The 20518-nt window shown below is 41.3% G+C and overlaps 1 protein-coding gene across 1 annotated transcript; it reads right to left on the bottom strand.

The window, feature by feature from the left end:
* Nucleotides 1–1053: 1053 nt before the first annotated feature.
* Nucleotides 1054–20088, bottom strand: Tra2a (transformer 2 alpha homolog). The gene is made up of 8 exons (XM_052173693.1): nucleotides 19878–20088; nucleotides 9247–9380; nucleotides 7613–7772; nucleotides 5855–6043; nucleotides 4227–4342; nucleotides 2615–2749; nucleotides 2001–2068; nucleotides 1054–1851 (listed from the first exon to the last, which is right to left on the bottom strand). The coding sequence occupies exons 1-8, from the start codon at nucleotides 19911–19913 to the stop codon at nucleotides 1841–1843; spliced, it is 849 nt and encodes a 282-aa protein (XP_052029653.1). The 5' UTR covers nucleotides 19914–20088; the 3' UTR covers nucleotides 1054–1840.
* Between the last annotated feature and the right edge of the window lie 430 nt (nucleotides 20089–20518).

Genomic DNA, 20518 nt, shown 5'->3' on the forward strand with positions numbered 1-20518 from the left:
GCAGGGTCTATGCTGTGCTAGAACTAGTAGACCAGGCCAGTTTCAAAACTGCACCAATCTCTGCCGCCACTCGCTGTAGTAAAAGGTGGACATTTGATAAACTTAAATTCCACAGGCTTACAAAATTCTGATCCTGTGATAGTCCTTTCTTCTACTTCATACTGTTGGCTCACATTCCACACAGGTTTTAAAGATTAAAGAAAAAAGGATTGGCACATGCACAGTATTAGGAAAAGGTGGGGAAATTAGTAAGTTAACTCAAGACGGGCAAAATTTTCTTTTTATTACTTTTTTTCGAGACAGGGTTTCTCTGTGTAGCCCTGGCTGTCCTGGAACTCAGAAATCTGCCTGCCTCTGCCTCCCAGAGTGCTGGGATTACAGGCGTGCACCACCACCACCCGGCAAAATTTTATATAAATATATTGCAGGAATGTGAGGAAAATTGTAAACTGGTTTCTACTGGGCTGAAGAGACAGACAGCTCTTGCTCTTCCAGAGACCCCATGGTGGCTCACAATTTAACAGGTCACGTGATAAGACACCTTCTTCTAGGGGGCTGGAGAGATGGCTCAGAGGTTAAGAGTCACTGACTGCGCTTCCAAAGGTTCTAAGTTCAAATCCCAGCAACCACATTGTGGCTCACAACCATCAGTAATGGGATCTGATGCCCTCTTCTGGAGTGTCTGAAGACAGCTACAGTGTACTTATATACATAAAATAAATAAATCTTAAAAAAAAAAAAAGCCGGGCGGTGGTGGCACTCTGGGAGGCAGAGGCAGGCGGATTTCTGAGTTCGAGGCCAGCCTGGTCTACAGAGTGAGTTCCAGGACAGCCAGGGCTACACAGAGAAACCCTGTCTCTGTTTGTCAAAAAACAAAACAAAACAAAAACAAACAACAACAACAACAACAAAAGGTACCCTTTTCTAGCCCCCAAGGCAGGCACTGCATATGTACATGCTACAGATACTTGCAGGCAAAACATTCTTATGCATAAATCAAAAATGGCTTTTAATCTAGTTAATATTTCCCACTGTTATCAAATAGAGACAATCCCATTTTTGAGTTAACTTTTATTTGAAATCACTCTTCCCCACATGTATTTTAGGATCCTATACAATAATAACCCATGTAACCAATGTCCCAATACCAAAATTTCTAACAGCAAGTTAGACAATTGTTCTAAGTAATAAATAAAGGTTGTCCTTCAGTGATTAAGGGAATACTTAATTTCCGTAAATTTAACATAAAAATCACACTTTAAGTTTATAAGGTTTAACATGTAAATTCAAACACAACATGTCTTATAGGAATTACAAGCTTTTAATTTCTAAAAGGTGACGTAATTTTTAGGTTCAAAGTTATACTCTTCAAAAGAAATGTCCCACATTTTCTCCTAGAGCTTCAAACTTTCTACAGTCAACTATTCAACTGCTCCACGCCACTCCAGACAAACCTGACATGACTGACCTACTTAAAGTGTTATTTATCTTCCCTCAAAGAAGATTAATAAGCAGTTTGTCATAACCACAGATTTCTAATTTCTACTACAATATCCACCGGAAGAAGCTTTCAAAAGATGGTTTCTGTCCCCACAGCAAGGAAGCTACTCCTCTGGAAAGGCAGAGAAGAACCACAAAGCATCGATGGGCTTCAGCTACTGAAAGGACAAATACACCTCAGGGAACAGGGTCAGACTGCGACACAACTGGCCACGCAGAGTTAAATAAACCAGTTTTTTTTTGTTTGTTTGTTTTTTAAAGGACTAGGAAGCATGGAAGCTTAGAAATCCAAAATCAAAAAGAAGAAAAAGCAAAGTCCTTGGGCACAATCACTTCAGTATCAATAGCGTCCTGAAATAGAACAAAAACAATTAGTTATAGTCTGACCACATATATACATCTTTCCAACTATTAACAGCAACCACATATATCGTAAGTATCCCAAAATAAACCATGCTTAGAAAGATGGTTTCAAACATACAAATGTAACATTTACGTACTTGGGCTATAGGAACGGGATCTTGATCGAGACCTGTAGCGACTATAGTACGGAGAGGGAGACCGTCTTCTGCAAGAAATGAGAGCTGAATTAGCATATCACACAACCAGAGAGTCAGGTGAAAAACAAAACAAAAAAAACCCTAATCATTACAGTTAGTACAGACTTTTAATCTCAATACTTGGAAGACATTATCTGTTAATGGAGGCCAGGTTGGTTTGCACAGCCAGTCGGCTACATAATTGAGACCCTGTCTTCAAACACCAACCAACCAACCAACCAACCAAACCAACCACTCAACATTTTAAAGCAGTATTACAGATTGGGTTCAGGACCTAATACTTACTGGAGAATCATAGTCCACTGAGTGACACTCTAAGCCCTAAAATATACTCCAGCTCCTGCCCACCCACCCACCCACCCAAAAATATATAAAATTACCAACCATGTTGACAGGTCAGGCTTAACCGACCCTATCTTTGTCTTTCAAATAACTGGCATTCCCTAGCTACCATACCCAGCTCAAACACCCAGCTTTTATTCATACACATTCAACATTAAAGCGCTAAATAATGCTATTTTGCAAAATATAGATAAACCAAATTAAAATATTACCTGTACCGGTAATCATAATCTTCGTATCTATCATAGCCTCGATCATATCCTCTATCATAGTAGGAATCTCGTCGTCTACCACCGCCACCACCGCCACCGCCACCACCTCCTCCTCCGCCACCTCCACCACCGCTACTACAGAAAGATGAAGGGGGAAAGGTTATTATTATCCAGGTCATTTAATACAAACTTCTGGGACATGAGATAAGCCGGGACCTCCCTCGCAATGCAAACGCCCTCACTTGGCCAGTGCCCATGGTGTTGGCTTTGGTTCCTAATAACTCTCTGGGATCACAGACGTGCGCCATCACCTGGCGGGCCTGCTACTTTTAACTGTTCTGTTTTCAGCACTCACTCCGGCAGGCTCACAACAGTCTGCCACTCCAGCTCCAGGGGAGCTGACACCATTTTTCAGCCTCCAAGGGCATGCAATGGGCTCATGTATACCCTCCTCAACATATACTTAAAAAAAAAAAAAAAAAAAACACTTGAAGTGCAGCACTTTAGTTACAGCACTTGGAAGGCAGGAGGAGGATCTCTGTGAATTTGAGACCAGCCAGTCTATAAAGTGAGTTCTAAGATAACCAAGGCTCTGTAGAGATGCTGTCTGAAAGACTGAAAGACAGTAACAGCATGGAAAGTAGAAACTAAGTACTAAAACTGCCTAAGCAGCCCTGAACAGGGGGAAGAAGCAGCAAGCATAGGGGCTGGACACACGCCGAGGAAAAGGCACTTGCTGCCAAGGCTGACATGTCTGTGCTCTCCCTATGGAACCTGCATGGATGAATGGACAGAAACAGATTCTACAAGCCATATGCCCCCTCCTTAACATAGTTAAAGAAAAGAGTGAAATATATAGAGAAGTTTAACTAAACAAACCCCGAGCACCAGAGAGAATGGCTCCACTAAAACTACGTCAAGATCTAATGTGCCATAGCCTTGGGGGGTGAATTTAAATTAAGCTTTCTTTTCTTCACGTGTTCACATAAGGGATACTGTTTAAGTCTGGTTTTCTGCAGGTCTTTTATTCCATGCCTCTGCCTCCTTTGTATTCTTTGCTAGCATTGGAGCAAAACACTGTGCCCAGCAAAGAACATACACAGATTTCGTTCACTTGAAGTATATGCATAAAATAAATGTAATTAAGTATGTTCTAATTTGGGTCCTTGGTGGGACAGCAAATGTTTTTAACTTTCCAGTCCCTGAAAATGAATATATACTGATAAAAATAAAATGATTGGCCCAGGCAGTGGTGGCAAATGCCTTTAATCCCAGCACTCTGGGAGGCATAGGCAGGCGGATTTCTGAGTCCGAGGCCAGCCTGGTCTACAGAGTGAGTTCCAGGACAGCCAGGGCTACATAGAGAAACCCTGTCTTGAAAAACCAAAACCAAAACAAACAAACAAAACCAAAACAAACAAACAAAACCAAAACAAAACAGAAGGGAGAGGGGCTATAGATTATGTTTTCAACTTCCCAGTCAGATTTTGACATGCATTATCACATTTCTAGAGTGTAGCTTAATCTATTTGCTTTGCAGTATGGGACCTACACCCATGCCCTGAACATGCTAGACAAATACTCTACTCCTATATAAAACCCCAAATCTTACTGAGTTGGCCTGCCCATGTAGATGCCCGGTGTAGGCGTGTGCGCTCTCTTGGTGATAGAATAATCCACACGAATTCTTCTACCATCCAGCTCCATCCCATTTGCTCTTTCCATAGCCTTCAAGGGGAAAAGAAAGCAACTCAGAATTCACTAATCTTGAAACCACTTTTAGACAGAATTAAACAGGAAGTATTTATCCAAATAAATCTACGTTTGAAAATAGCGTAGTAATGCAGCTTGTATAGGGACAGTATTTCCAGAGCTCAGTACTGTTCGGAACCTACTTTAAGTTGCCCAGACATAAGCCACTAGTTCTGCTTCACTTACACACATCTTAGATATTCAGAAGAGTGAACTAAGCTTTAATCTTTAAACTTTTGTTTATAACCTCCGTTGCCCACCCTAAGACTATGTATCAATGACTTGGGAATTATAGCAGTCCTTCTGCCCTGTACAGGAATTACAGGTATGCACTGCCAAGCCCATCTTAACGTACCTTTCTCTATTCCTGCTGTTCAGTTTGTAGTTCAATACTTGTTGGTAAAACTAAGTAGCCAAAAAATGATGATTTAAAGAGATGCACACATTGTAATAGTTTGTATCCCTTTGTTTAAAATTAATAAGTCTAAGCCAATACTGCCCCCTAGTGATTGCCACATATAAAGGGACATGGGGGAACACAATGACAGTAATTCTTTCCTTCCATTTTTGTCCCTCTTCTGCCTGCCTGGATGAATGGCTGTACCTGTCCTCTACCTACCTACCTACTCACCTAGATCTATTTCTGTTGATCTATCTCCCAAGTGTATATAGTATGACTATATACTTGGTCATATACTATATACCAAGCCTGGCTCATATCCTAACTGAAGTAAGGTAAAAACCTTTAATCTCAGCACTCAAGAGGAAGATGCAGGCAGATCTCTGAGTTTGTGACTTACAGAAATAAGCCCCACATACACACTAATAAAAAATAGATGTTCTGATAACTTGGGCACATTAAGATCTGGTCTTAAGGATTCTATGGTCGGGGTCATCCGCTACACTATAGGAGTCATCCAAATGGTCTCCAACCTCAGCTCTCAGCATCACATATATGACATGTGCCATCACATTACTGTCCTCTCACCCCCAAATGTCATCATCAGCTACTATTTTTGAAATAGGCACCAATTTTTATTATGATTTGTATCAATTCCTATTTGAATTACAGAACAGAATAACTAATATATTAAAAAATTAGAAAAGCTACTTCTGCATTTATACATGGGGAATCTGACTAAAATTAGATTAATTTAAACACGAATATGGGCTTATTAAAAAAAGAACACTTATACACTGTAGTTTTTAATGTTAACTTATATAATTCACTTCATAAGGTCAGATTTCAAATTCAGCATGTAATTATACCAGAAAGCAAAAGCTAAAAAACAGAAGTAACTTTTTAACTGCAACACTGTGAGAGAGTTCCAATCAGGTCACAGGATCAGAAGGCATGTTTACAGAAATGTATATTAATAGACCTGATAGTAATGCTATTATTAATTAGAAATTACATAGCAGTAGTAATACTGTATCATTATGCATACCAAAAATTCTTGTAAATGAAAATTGTATAACCAGATTTACCTCCTTAGAGTCATCTATCCTCTCAAAATACACAAAAGCAAATCCACGTGACCTCCCAGTTCGCTGATCATAAACTACATTAACACCACTCAGAGGTCCATATCGAGAAAACACTTCACGAAGATCTCTCTCTGTTGTATACAAACTGAGGCCAAATACTCCCAGGCAAGTGTTAGGATCTGGGTTTGCCTGTTGAATAAAGAAGGAATTAAATTTTAATTATGACTCAATATATAAGAAGAAAACACATGAAGATCTTTTCTGGAACACACTTTACAGCTGTCTATACAGCCTGTAGGAAACATCCCTGCTTCTAGTCTATCCCAGCAGAACGGACCCAAGGAATCCACCTTTTGACTGCGTATCCTTCACTACTTACCTGACTGGTTTTCACTTCACCAGTGGCCTCAGTGCTGGGATCAGCCATGCACTACATACCCAATGTTATGTACTGCTGGCAGTCGAACCCAGGCAAGCACCCTACCAATTCAGTTACATTCCCAGCCCTACACTTTCATTCTTCCGAAGATTTTAGGAGCTGGAGAGATGGTTCAGTGGTTAAGGGTGCTTGCTGCTTTTGCAGGGGATCCCATCTCAGTCCCTCATACCCAGATGGGAACCACTTTCAGGGGATCCAACACCTTCTGATCTCCCCAGGCAAACATGGTACACATATATAAAGGCAGGCACTCACAAACACATACAACAACAATAACAACAACAACAACAACAACAACAACAACAACCACCACCACCACCCTTTCCCATGCCATCTGTCCATGTGCACGTCCAGAGGCCACATGAACAAAGGATCTCAACTCTGCTCCTATGGCCAAGCAGTTTAGTACTTTTAGTCACTGAGCACTTCCTCCAATCACTATTTTCATTCTGCAGCAGGATATCCTTTGAATGTTTCCAGGATTATCAAATACTGACACACAGTCTATCGTGGCTATTACTTAGCATCACTGGTTTCATGTAGAATCGCAGCAGATAAAGAGCTTCAGAGTAAAGCAACTGAAACTTGGACTCTCTCACCTATTTTCTAAAACCCAGATTTATGTACTGTGTGCATATATGGACACACTTGTGCTATGGAACACATGCAGAGGTCAGGACAACTCTTTAAACACTGTAGACTCCAGTTTATAGTTTAAACTCAGATCGTCAGGCCTGGCAGCCAAGCGCCCTGATCCACTTGCTGGGCTTTCTTGCCGGCCCCTCGGCCAACTATTAAACCAAACAGACCACTCCAGTGTCTCACATCCAATCTGTCACACAGAGACGTTAAGAATACACATGTTAAAAGAGAGCAGAAAGGAAAACTACTTAAGAGAGATCATTACAGAGAGGGCCAGAGAGTTTTACTGGGACAATTGTATAGAGATAGGTTGCAGAGAGAGATCAAGCCAGACACAGGGGAAGACAGAACAAGCCAGAGAATGAGGAGTCAGAAGATCAGAACAGATTGCCAAAGTTAGAAAGAAGCCAAGCAGAGCAATTCAGTCAGAGTTTTAAGAAGGCAGTTTGAATTAGTGCGCAGGTTTTTTTTAGCCAGTAGAGACCAGCCAGCCAGAAGCCAGAAAGAACTAGGAAGGGGTGAGCTTATTCAACAGCAAGTCTCAGAGGAGGAAAACATTCTAGGCTTAAATAAGATTGTATAAAGACCAGAAGCTTTTCATAAAACCAAGGTATTATGCCATGACTACACATTTAGGAAAGAGAAAACCCAATTTCCATGAACTCTTATACACATACCCTGCTGCCAGTATGCCTTCTGCGATTAGACATGGGAGAGTGACTCCGGCTCCTCCGCCGCCTATACTCGGGTGTATAGGACCTACTACGAGATCGTCTCCTGTGAGAGTGCGACCTGGATCGAGTGTAGCGTCTATGAGAATGCCTCCTTGATCTTGACCTTCAAAAGAAAGAAACTTGGGTAAAACACTGGATCACAGGACTGGAGAGAGCTCAGCAGTAAGAGTATCTTTTTGTCTCTAAAGACTTGGGTTTGGTTTAGGATGGCTTATAATAACCTATAACTCTAGTTGCAGGGAGATGATTCTTCCGGTCTCTGAAGGCACTGTATGCTTGTGGTACATATAGACATAAAACATAAAAGCAAACAAAACACTCTCAGTAATCTTTCAAAAGTACTAAATCAGAGGTTGGTGAGAATCCTCAGCAGTTAAGAGCACAATGCCTGCTCTTCCAGAGGTCCTGAGTTCAATTCCCAACAACCATATTGGTGACTCACAGTCATCTGTAATGGGATCTGATGCCCTCTTCTGGGGTGTCTGAAGACAGTGACAGTGCATAGTGTACTACGTAAAATAAACAATTCTTTTTGTTGTTGTTGTTTTTTGAGACATGGTTTCTCTGTGTAGCCCTGGCTGTCCTCGAACTCAGAAATCCACCTGCCTCTGCCTCCCAAGTGCTGAGATTAAAGGCGTGCGCCACCACTGCCTGGCTAAACAATTCTTAAAAAGTACCAGACCAAATTCCCTCTGCATTCTAGATTGCATACAAATATTTGTTTTTAGTTCTGTCTTACATTTTTGTTATGCTGCCTGCCACAACTGAGATATGTTTCAATACCTCCTATGGCCTGGGAAAATATTTTAAAAAGATTTTCGGGGGGTTGGAGAGATAGCTTGCTTGTTGAGAATGCATACTGCACTTGCAGAAGACCTGACTTTGGTTTCAAACACAACTTTCTGGAAGGGATTGGATCCCCTCTTTAGACTCCTTGGGCACCTGCTTGCGTGCACACATAGGCACTTTATTTTTACTTATGTAGTCCATTTCTTCACTCTCATTTCACCTTCCATTAAAACATATTTGAAAGACACACAGAGTAGAGCATGGTAGCACATGCCTTTATCAGGGCCCAGGAGAACCCATCTGAAAACAGAAATGAACAGTAGCAGCGCAACAGGGCACAGTGCTGCATGCCTTTGCTACAAGTCCCAGGCTGGCCCAGGCTACATAAAGCCAGGAAAGAGAAGACGAAAAGAAGAAATGAATGGAAATGTACTTAGAGAAGAACAATACAGTAAAATATACTAGACCTGCTCTAGCCCGACAGGGTGAGATGGGTTACAGATGTGTTTATTTATTTTGATTGTATGTGCATGTATAATGTACTTGTGTGGCGCATGGGTAGAGGTCAGCTCCACCTTTCTGCTTCTAAGAACTAAACCCAGAGAATCAGGTATGGTGGCAGGTGTTTTTAATCAATGGGTAACAGCTAATAGATATGCTAAGAAAGGTTTCTAAATGCTGCAGTCTGAGCCTGTGAACTTTCGATGTGAAATGCAGCTAGAAGGAGACCCGGCCAAACCCACCTTACAGTGAAAAAAAAAAAAACAGTTTTCAAATTTTAAGCTTACCTGGATTTTGATCTTGATCGAGAATGGGATTCAGAATGTTTGGAAACCCTTGATGGACTACGAGATCCTGACCTGCTCTCTGATTTTACACGAGCAGGAGTTCCCGTTGGAGATTTTGACTGAGAGCGAGACTCCTAACAAAGAAGACAGTATTACAAATGGCACTGGTCACGCAGATGCCTAACACCTAACATTTAAAGTACCGTAATTATTTATATTGATTGCTCCTGAAAAACAAATGGTTAGGCAACACCCTCCAGAAAAAAATTTCAGCTCATTAATATCCCAATGTTAATACTGCTAACTGTCCTCAATAATTCCCTACTTGAACCAGATCACCAATTTTCTATTAACTAAGTAATCATGCAAATTCATCTACAACTTGATCATACAGACACTGGAACATAAACCATACATTTACTTAACCTAGGACCCATTCATTCTTCCAGATTCTTTTAATTCTACTTCACTCTTGCTTTCTACTTCTCTTCATTCTTCATTGAGTTTTTCATTTTTCATACTTCGTGTATTCTTCCCCAATTCAAACAATTCAAAATAGCCTTAAAAAATATTCAAGTGCTTCTATCTGACCAATCTTCTGTTCAATTTTTTCCCCCATTCAATTTTAATTTTCTGATCTTTAATACTTTTCATTAGCCTTCTTTTATCTTGATTTATCTTCCACATTCTTGGAAAAAACTCTTCAATTTCTTCACGAACATTAACCTTAATGGAAAAAGAACATTTAGTATATTTAAGCACGTGGGGATTATAAAACTCTGCTGGAGTTCAGAATGTTATCTACCAAATGGGAAGGCCAGCAGGTAAAGTGCAAATAACTAGTTTATTTAAAAATAAATTAAAAAAACAAAAACAAAAAACAAAAAACAAATTTTATAGTATTTAAAAATGCTCAAAAGTGTAGTCTAACAGAATTAACTGAATTTCTCAAGTTTTTAACCATACTCTTTTCCCTCCTCCCCTTGCATGTTCCATTCTAGTCCCTAATTTTAATATAAATATGTAATTCAAACATAAACTGTAATACCCGCACCTAAATATTCATTTTCCACTATTTTATAGGCTGAAGGCTCTTACTGATCTTAGAATTAACTTTCAATAAGCCACACTAAGAAATTCTGGCCCTGCTGAAGCAAAGCATCCATCCCAGGCCAAATAGATGTACACACCATCTGAACTTGTATGACAGCACACATGCCAGAAATCAAAGACACAACAAACAGTAAAATTACGCCTTCTCCCAATTTTGACTACCCCTTCACTTCTTCTGATTAACCAGAAAGATGTGTTTTGAAGCAAGTATAGAAAAACTAAAGGGAATGAAAAAGGTTTCTAACAGTCCTTACTTTGGCTTATAAATTCCTGAAATACATGCTATTCCTGTTTTATGAGGCACATTTGATTTAATAACCCGGATGGGCTAGACTATAGTTCACAGAAATCCTCCTGCCTCTTGTACCACTTAAATTCCACAGGGTAGAAACAAGCAACTGTGCATCAGGACATATGCCCTTTGGTCCACTGCTTTTGTACTTATGCACATTTGCACTCCTTGCAGGGGCATCTCTTCTCTTGACAAGAAACATACATCTTTCCATCATGACAATTTGGTTTCTGAAAAATTTCTATGTAAAAAATTACCAAATAACTTATGACTACAGAGCATGGTAACTTGACTGATCTGAGACCCACACAACCAAAACAGAAACCAAGATTTGGGTTCTCCATCCATGTAAGACTTATTAATGCAATCTTACAAAAGCATATATTCGTACCAGTTTCCATCATTTATGCAGTAAGATATCCCACATCTCCTGCCTTTATCTCCCAAGTATATATCGGCACGCACAACCAAACTTGGCTTTATGCAGTGCTGGAGTTGAACCAGGGCCTAGTGCTAGGTAAGCACCCTATCAACTGAGCTATATCCCTGGCCACCTTTCTTAGTTTAATATCAAAAGATTTATCTAACAAGAACTCCACCCATTACTTTCCTGGTCAATGACATTTCCATTTAGTTACCTAGTGTTAAGTCTTCCACATCTTAGACTCTTAACTGCCTAGACAATAGCCTGGAGCAATATATTACTTATAGAAAAAGAAAATTATTAATTTTGCTTGTCTCAGGGGCTGGTTCAAAATCTGAACCAAGACAATGTTTTTCTGTTACCTTTCCTTTCTATAAAACAGACCCTCTGGGCTGGAGAGATAGCTCAGGTTAAGAGCACTGAATGAATGAATGAATGAATGAATGAATGCCCTTCCAGAGAACCAGGGTTCAATTCCCAGCACCCACATGGCAGCTCACAACTGTCTCTAACTCCAGAATCTGACATCCTCACAGACATAAGTACAGGCAAAACACCAATGTACATTAAAAACAACAAAAAGGCCCTCAGGCATAACATTTATGTAGTGGTCACAATAGCATTTATGTAAGCACCACAGTCTTGGTTATACAATTAGGCATCAGGAAGTCTTGCTCTGAGGTACTATAAACCTTTAGCTTTATTATGATTTAAAACAAAACAAAACAAAAACCCCAGAGCATAAATTTACTCTTAAGTGATTAGTGAACCCTCTAACATGACAAGAATTTAAGGGCCCAGATACCTTTTTTAATCTCTAAGCTTCTCCTCAATAAGTATTGTTATTGAAAAATTACTTCTCTCAAAAAGTGCACATCCTTGTCCATATTTTGTGCACACATGGACATAAAGCAACTTGTTAAGAGTCCATTGGTACTCAAAATTCAGGCTGTAAAGTACATAGCAGCAAATGCCTTTTTACCCCCCGAGCTAGCAAGAGCTGGCCTCCAAAATGTTTTCTGGAGACTTAAATAACAAGAGTAAATTTTTTTTTAATTTTAAACTTAAGTCTCAGATCTTGAGTTGTAACAAAATATCACTACATAGAAGAATGTCTTTTAAAATAAAACATTTTGAAGGTGTTCTCTTGTTTCTGGCAGTGCTAGGGATTGAACCCACAACTCTCCATGGATGCTAGGTAAGCACTTTAACACTGACTTAAACACCCAGTTCAAAAGCATTATTTTGAGAAGCATGTATGACCACAGCTGGCTAATTTTAAATTAAAACAACAACAACAACAAAAACACTTGTTAAGACTATTTAGGATTTCGGAACTTAAATTACAATGAAGAAAAAAATTAAATGTTGGGAAAAGGTGGACTTATCCCACTAGACTAATCAGCTCTTAAAAGCTATCTTATTGAAGGTATATTAACAGTTCCTTAGTATCCTGGCTACAATATTTGACACCCCTTTACAATATGCTGCCCAGCTGAATGAAACATGTAAGAGGACTCATACTGGCCCATACCACATATTATAAAGGAAACACTAAATAGGCTTCAAGCTACCTTAGGTCCTACAAACCAGGAAGAGGCCAGCAGAAGGCTAGCAGTTCAAACAGGTTTTGGCATTTGCCTTATGGCCACACTGTTGCAGAACACCCACAAGCAATAGGATGCTCAGTAAACTGTAGATGTAAAACACAGTGTTTAATATTACATAAAGCAAAGCAAACTTATGCACATCACGTGAAACAAACTTCCTGTTACTTCCCTAATACTTCATAAAGCTGGAATTTACATAAAAATAAACTAGCAAATTTAAATCATATGCAAAAAAAATGAGAAGAAAATGCACTGTGGCTGCCCAAATACTGTACTTACTCATCATCAGTCTACAATTGGGGACACTTTTATTAGAAGAAGTTAGGCTAATAAAGCAAACATTTCCAGTCTCAAACCAAGTTGCTACTAGAAGCACCTCTAGAAAACAATATATTGCTCAAAATTTCAAATTATAACTTCATTTAAGGTCATACTTGTCATATGCACTAGGATGTCAATGTGCTTTCCATAAAGGTTTGTAGATAACTCTAACATCTGTCTATATATTCTCTAAAGCTGGGAATAATTTTGAAAACTTTTATCATAACTGCCTTAATAACTGTCAATCAACCTCATAACCATGGCAAGAGTTTATATCTGTAAAATTTATAATCCTCTGGTAAAAATTTTAAATGTTGCCTGTACCCTGGCAGCTTACATGTTTTGATAAAATCATAGCTGGTATAAAAAGTTTAGGGCTGGGGATTTAGCTCCGTTGTTTGAGAGGCTTCTTAACACGCATGAAGCTGAGTTGATGCCCACAATTACTTTTCTTCCTGTCAGAGCAGCTTACCAATGCCTCCCATGAAAGCCACAGACCACAGAAGTTCACGCGCGGCTCCCATTTCCTCCTGGCCTTCCACCTCCCTAGTATTTAACAACAACCTTTTCTTCAACCTGTTACTATTTTCTCACTTGTACTTCAGTCCTACTCACTTGTCTTCACTCAGCATAGAAACATACTTTTTTTTTTATTAAAGAGTGATCGTGATTCCTGAGCACCAACTTAAAATAGCAAACATTTTTACTCAGCCAGGTTCAAAGAAACTACTTTGCTGATTACTCATGCCGTGTTAATCTTGACAAACTAAGTTAACAAGCAGTTTGCCTGACTTAGTTATGTAGCACCGTGCCTAGCACTTCTCACGTAAATCTATAGTTACAGACATGCACTGTGGATAGTTACAGGCACTGCTTTTTTCCCCCAAAGCCTACCTTTTTCATTTAGAAAATTAGAAGAACCCTTCAGTGAAGAAAATCTTAAATGTAAAAAATCCAAGCTTTAAGTTTTCTTTTTAAGTTTGCAAATTTGTACAATTAAAAGTAGGAATTCCTGTTGGTTCAGGCTACCTGGAACTCGACTGAGCCAGACTTACAGCAATTCTACCACAGTGCAGATAATAGGTCTGAGTCAGCGCAGCCATTAGCCTAACTTGGTCCTCAATTCCTGTTCCTCTTGTCCCTTTCAAGAGGGACTGACTGATTAGGCAGGTTGATTAATTACAGGCCACAATGTCTGGCTAGCTTTACCCCTTTTATGTAATCTATTTACTTATTTACTGGAGTGGTAGTATGAGTCTCAGTAAGCAGGCGGAGGAAGGAGCCTGTTCTCCTTTTCCACCCTGGAGGTTGGAAGTACTGAACTCAGGCTGTCAGGGTTAGTGGCAAGCACCTTTAAGCACTAAATATTCCAGAGACTTAAAGACTGACTCCCTTCTTCCATTTAGGGAACCCCTGTGTTACTCCACTATGTGACCAGGCCTACCTTTTCCTCCAGAATGCCAGAATTAAAGGCATGTGCTTCCACGCCCAGCTTCAAAATCCTATGTCCACATGTGTGTAGTGTGTATTAGTGTATGTGTTGCCTGCAGAAGGAGAAATGGGTGATGGATTTCTTGGAGCTGCAGTTGCAGACAGCTGTGAGCTAGCAGACATGGCTGCTGGGAGCCCAATTCAGGGCCTCTGGAGAACCAGCAACCCTCTTAAAACTCAGCCATCTCTTTTGTTTCCACTCTACCCATGCCCTTAAGCATACATGCATATATATATGATTTTGGTTTTTTCGGGACAGGGTTTCCCTGTATAGCCCTGACTGTCCTCGAACTCAGAAAATCCTCCTGCCTCTGCCTCCCAGAGTGCTGGGATTACAGGTGGCCTTTAAGTATATTAATCTAAGTGTTTAAAAATTAAGTGCTGAGGTTTAACTAAAGCACTATGACAAATCTATTTCTAAATTTCACACAAACTTTCAATAACATTTTGTGTTATATGCATTTATGCACACCACTTACATTCCGATGACACTGAACCTACAAGAGAGCATTGGTTACATTGGAAACTGGAGCTAAAGTCCTCGTGGGCTACATGTGCCAGTGCAAGAAAATATCTGGGTACTTTCAGTTGTGCCAACTCTCCAGTCCTCATAAAAATCTTAAACCCCAAATAAACTGTTTTAAAAACAAGCCAGTAAATCAATTCTCCAGGAGTGAAGGAGAGTGAAGGAAACACCTCCCATTCTCTACTTTTTTTTTAAGACAAAGTCTTCCCTCTTAATTTGTTTAGGTTTTCTGAACAGGGTTTCTCTGTGTAGTCCTTGAACTAACTTTGCAGACCAGGCTGGCCTAGAACTCAGAGATCTGCCTGCCTCTTCATCTCAATGCTGGGATTAAAAGTGTGCACCACCACCTGGCACATAAATTATGTGTGTGTGTGTGTTTTGCCTGCATGTTTCTGAGTACTCCATGCATGCCACACCCAGAGGCCAGAAGACCTGAACCCTTGGGACTTGAGGTGCCAAGTGAGTGCTGGCTATTGAACCTGGGTTCTCTGCAAAAGCAATTACATGATCTTAATCTCTGAGCTATTCCTCCAGCACCGGAGTCTTGCTGTGTCTCTGGCTGATTTCAAACTGATGGTTATCCTCTGGACATCACTTCCAGAGTGGTGGGTTGCAAGCACAGCCCTTTGTCTTCCATTTGTTGAGATATGAATATATACAACATTGTGTATATTTACATGTTCACATACCCATGAAAGGTTAGATATCTTGCTCTATTACTTGCATTCGGATTATTAGAGGCATGCTCTGCCACGCTTGGCTTCTTACATAGGTGTCAGGCTTCAGAATTTAGTTTCACATGGTCTATAGCAAGTACTTTCCTCACTGAGCCACCTTCCAGAGCACACAAACACAACTTTTAATTCCAATTAATGCAGGTAAACTTGTTTAATTTGTCACTTTTATTGACAAATCATTCCATAGCAGGGAGACTTCATACTAGGATTGCTTTTTTAAAAATTGGGTTTTTAAGAGGCCAGAATAAGAACTACATTCTTCTCAATTTCTACAAAGGACATTAAGACCAAAACTCTTAACTTTGTGTAAGTTTTATAAAGCAGACAATTCATCATTTTTACTAAGATGCCAGCACTCAGGAGGCAGAGGCAGATAGATAGGTCTCTGAGTTTGAGGTCAGCCAGGAGTAAACAGTGAGATACTGAAAGAGAGAAAAGTCAAACAGAGCCACCCTTCCCTCTTTCCCAGTTTCAAAAGAACACTGGGCGTGGTAGCCTCTAGCTGTAAATTCCAGTATCTAGGAGAAGCTGAAACAAAAGGATCTAGAGTTAAGGTAAGCAGAGCTTGATTAGCAGAGAAACCCTGTCACAAAACATCTTCCACACATCTTGCTAAACTGACATGTGCATGCACCAAATAAATTGTTTACAGACCTGTCCGGATTTGTATTGTTTTGGGGGCAGGACCTTACCTACACCCAGGCAGACTTGGAAATCAGAGATCTGCCTGCCTCTGGCTTCCATGTGCTGGGAATTAATGATGTGCCACAGCACACCTAGCACTGGGTCTATTTTTTTGTAACGGCACAATCATTCTCCTGTAGTCCTTGAAAGGGGTTTCTGCCATAAATAATTCAAGTTGCATTCTACTGCTCCTAAGCCAGTCCTTTGATCATAGCTTCCACACTGAGGAGCTCATAGGTGGCCCTCAGTGCATGCTGGATTTAAGTCTGAATCCTTAAGCCTAGAATTCGAAACCCTTTGTTATCTTGGCTGCATATATAACTGTTACTATTTCAGTACTAATACACTAGATGACAGTATTTTTGTTTTTAAACCCAGGTTTAAAGCAGCAGTCACCTGAAATTAAGACTGCAAGTTCTTGGTAGCTCACAACCATCTGCAACCCTAGTCCAGATGTGATTTCCTCTTCTGGCTTCCTTAGGCATTGCACATGTGTGGCGCACAGACATACATGCAGGCAAAACATCCAAGTATACAATCTAATATGGCTTGAATAATACTTTTAGCAAACTATTAGTGGGTCAACACAGATAAGTACAATGTGCTCTTCACAAAGAAACCCTAAACATATACAGGATCATGTATGTACAATGAACAGTAAAGTGGGGCTTATGTGGTCTTCCAGGTCCTGGTTCATTCTTGTTCTCTCTCTTCCCTTCTTTCCTTTTATATATTTTTTTTAACTTTTATTTTATGCACACTGATGTTTTGCCTGCACATATGTTGGTGTGAATGATGGATCCTGGAGTTACAGATAGCTGTGGGCTGCCACGTGGGTGCTGAGTCCTCTGGAGGACCTGATCAGTGTTCTTAACCACTAAACTATCTTTCCAGCACCTTCTTCTTTTGTTTTGTTTTTTCCCTATGTAGCCCTGGCTCTCCTGGAACTTGTTCAGCAGACCAGAGTAGCCTCAAACTCATAGATCTACCTGCCTCCGACTTCCAAGTGCTTAGGTGTGCAACAGCAGCACCTCCTGGGTGGTTCTTTCTAAAATGCTGACAGCACTCCAGTCCTTGCTATATTATCACAAGCAATAAATAAAAATGCACCCAAAAAAGCTGAACTCTAAAATGTTGTAAGCACAGATATATTTATATATTTTAGCTTCAGTGTTTGGCCCATTCTAGGACGACTCCACCTAATTCTAACCACTTTACTGAGACGGGATTAACATGCTGTCACACCTGAAGATAAAGTGCAATCATTCATTTTATGTATCAGATGGAATCTTCTCAATAAATTCCTACACATGGGAAAAGAATAAAAGTAATTACAAGTCTGTTCAATCACAATTTAATACAACAAAACAAAACAAAACAAAAAACGCCAGGCAGTGGTGGCACATGCCTTTAATCCCAGCACTTTGGGAGGCCAGCCCAGTATACAGAGTTCCAAAACAGCCAGGGCTATACAGAGAAACCCTGTCTGGAAAAACCAATCAACCAACCAACCAAACCCCAAAACCAATTCTGGTGCATCTTAAAGAGCTGTGACTGACCCTGAAGGTGCTGATGTACACTGAACCACAGGTATTGCTGTAAAAGGTCAAAAGAAAAAAATTTTGTACTTCAAATGGCAGAAGAAAGGGAGCTAGAAAAGTCCCTATCTGTTAACTAGGTTGTTAATACCTGAATAAATCTTAACTGAAATGTGGCTAGGAATCTTAAATATTTTGGGGTGAGTAAGGTGGTAATTATCCACCACTCCTTCTAAAGGGCAAGTTAGAGAACCAGAGCAGCAATCAGAGATATCAGAGCAATACTGGTGCAAATCCCACAGACCAAACCAGGAACAACCCAAAACCCCCAAGCCCAAGCGTCTTTTCCTAATTACTTAAGTAGTTTTACAAGTAATACAACTACCTGCAAATATTTACTTTGTGATCTTAAAAGTTGTTAGTATGACAAAACAATCCTAAAAACAGTAAGCGGGTACAACTACATTGTCTGCAAAATTCATTCAAATAATCCAATCAAAGTTAATCGTAGTTATGATCTTGCCCTAGTGTAAAATATAAAAATAAAAAACAAACAAATCACACCCTCTTTTCTCAAGAGTAAAACCCTAACTGACTGTATGACTTGACTGACAGAGTACAGGTGTCTAAATCCCTAGCTTCCAAAAGGGACAAATTCTTTCCTTCAGCAAACCCCTCGAGCGTTTTTTCTCCACCCGCCCCCTCCTCCACTAGAATACCAATATAACAGCCAGACCTCGAGCCCCAAGGGACTTTTGTTTCCCTTTTTTTTCCTTCCAAGGTTTTACCAGGACTCACCTCCATTAAATTTACAATACTAGGGTAACTTCGGAATAAAACTCAAAACCCGGTAGCGTTCTAACATACTTAGGCTGAGTATACTGTTTATATTCACAGGACCTCAAATAACGAAAAGCCTTGAGCTTTCCTGGGGAATGGGTAAGAAACACGAGGGAGGGTCTGTAAATTTCAGATAATCTTTTGAATTAACTCTGATTAGCCCTCTTCTTTGAAAACTGAGGCAAAAAAATTAGTTCAGTTACATAAGGTTTAAAATGAGATGTCTTGGCAGTTTAGTCATAAAAACCTGCAAAGGAGTTTTCAGATGAATGGTCACAGGAAGGAAAGCTTTAGAAGTTGAGACATAAAGAACCCAACATCTAGCAAGTAGAAAAAACAAGGCGTTACTGCATTTCCAGTCATTTAGAAGCAAAAGGGAAGAGGACATTAAGGGAAAAGGCTCTTGCGTAGTTCTCCCTTCCCAGCTCTCGTCTTAAGGACTCTTAAGGGTCGCTGCGGTCGTTGACCAACCACTTCACTGGGCTCGTCCCACCTTCAACCTCAAGGCTTTCGCCTTTACAGACGCAACGCCGCCGGTTCCGACGGAGACGCGGCCGCTCACTGCAACAGAGAGCCAAGGAGACACAGGCCCCAGCTAGTCCGCGCCAGCGATTCCCCGCCCGGACAACAGCCCCGCGCACTTCCGACCCCGAGACCCCGCTGCGATGGCCGGAGGGAGGGGTGGTGGCCCGAGATGCCACCGCAGGAAGCACCTACCACTATCCGGCCGGAGGGAGCGCCCCGCCGCCTCCTGCCCCACCGCGCCGGGGACCCGCACCTCGAAGCAGAGATGGGAAGCTGGGAGGAAAGGGAGCGACAGGAGAGGATAGGACCAGGCCAGGTACCAGTCGAGACGCCAGAAAGGAGCGCTGCGGGCTAGTGGGGCATCTGGGCAGGCAGGGGGACCCCGAAGCCATCTTGGTACGTGACGCGCTCGCGGTGGCCCTCAAGGCTGCTCCTGCGGCCCCACAACCTCGCCCGACCGACCGCGCTCGTCCCCGAGCCCCGGAGCATCGGGCCGCCGCCGAAGACGGCTCCCGCGGCTTTGTACTCACTCTGCCCTCGAAGTTGTTCTCCTCTACATCACTCATGTCGGCCAGGCGCTCCCGACAACTAAATAAGAAATATGTCTCGGCTCGAGGGCCGACGGCCTAGTCACCGCGCTGTTTGGACTGTGGGGAGGAAGAAGGCGACGGCTACAACGGCCGATGCGTTCCACTCCCACCAGCTCGCACGCTCAGGCAAAATGGCGCCGGGGCCGCCAGAAACCTCCTGGTGTCCCCGGCGCCTGACGTCAAGGGGCGGATCTGTGATGACGTCACGAGCCCCGCCTCTGCCCTGGGAGGCTTTGTGTCTGCTTGGCGCTGGCGATTGGCGGGTTTCTAGAGCCTGCTGTTCGGTCTGTTTGACCTCCCGGTGCTGGAATTAAAGGCCAGTGTCATCGCCTGGCTTTGCCTGTGGGCTTTTGTTATTGAGTTTTTTGTTTTTTTGTTCTTTCTGGGTATGGAACTCAGGTCTTGCTTGCCCAGCAAAACAAACAAAAACAAAACAACCAAACAAAAAACAACCAAACAAACCCACTTTTCCAGCTGAGCTTTCCTCATCCCCAATATTTGCCCTTTTCAAAGTTGACATAATATATACACGGATGGGGTTACTGAAAAGTTTCTTGCTCTTCTCTGCTTCCAACCTCAAG

The sequence above is a fragment of the Apodemus sylvaticus genome, chromosome 2 (genome assembly GCF_947179515.1).
Source record: "Apodemus sylvaticus chromosome 2, mApoSyl1.1, whole genome shotgun sequence".
NCBI classification, from domain to species: Eukaryota; Metazoa; Chordata; class Mammalia; order Rodentia; family Muridae; genus Apodemus; species Apodemus sylvaticus.

Excerpts from the sequence above, each read along its gene's own strand:
- Tra2a (XM_052173693.1), bottom strand. The coding sequence starts at position 19,913 with ATGAGTGATGTAGAGGAGAACAACTTCGAGGGCAGA. Across the intron at positions 9,381-19,877 it reads AGAACAACTTCGAGGGCAGA|GAGTCTCGCTCTCAGTCAAA; the intron begins GTGAGTACAAAG and ends CTTCTTTGTTAG. Across the intron at positions 4,343-5,854 it reads GGATAGATGACTCTAAGGAG|GCTATGGAAAGAGCAAATGG; the intron begins GTAAATCTGGTT and ends TTCCCCTTGAAG.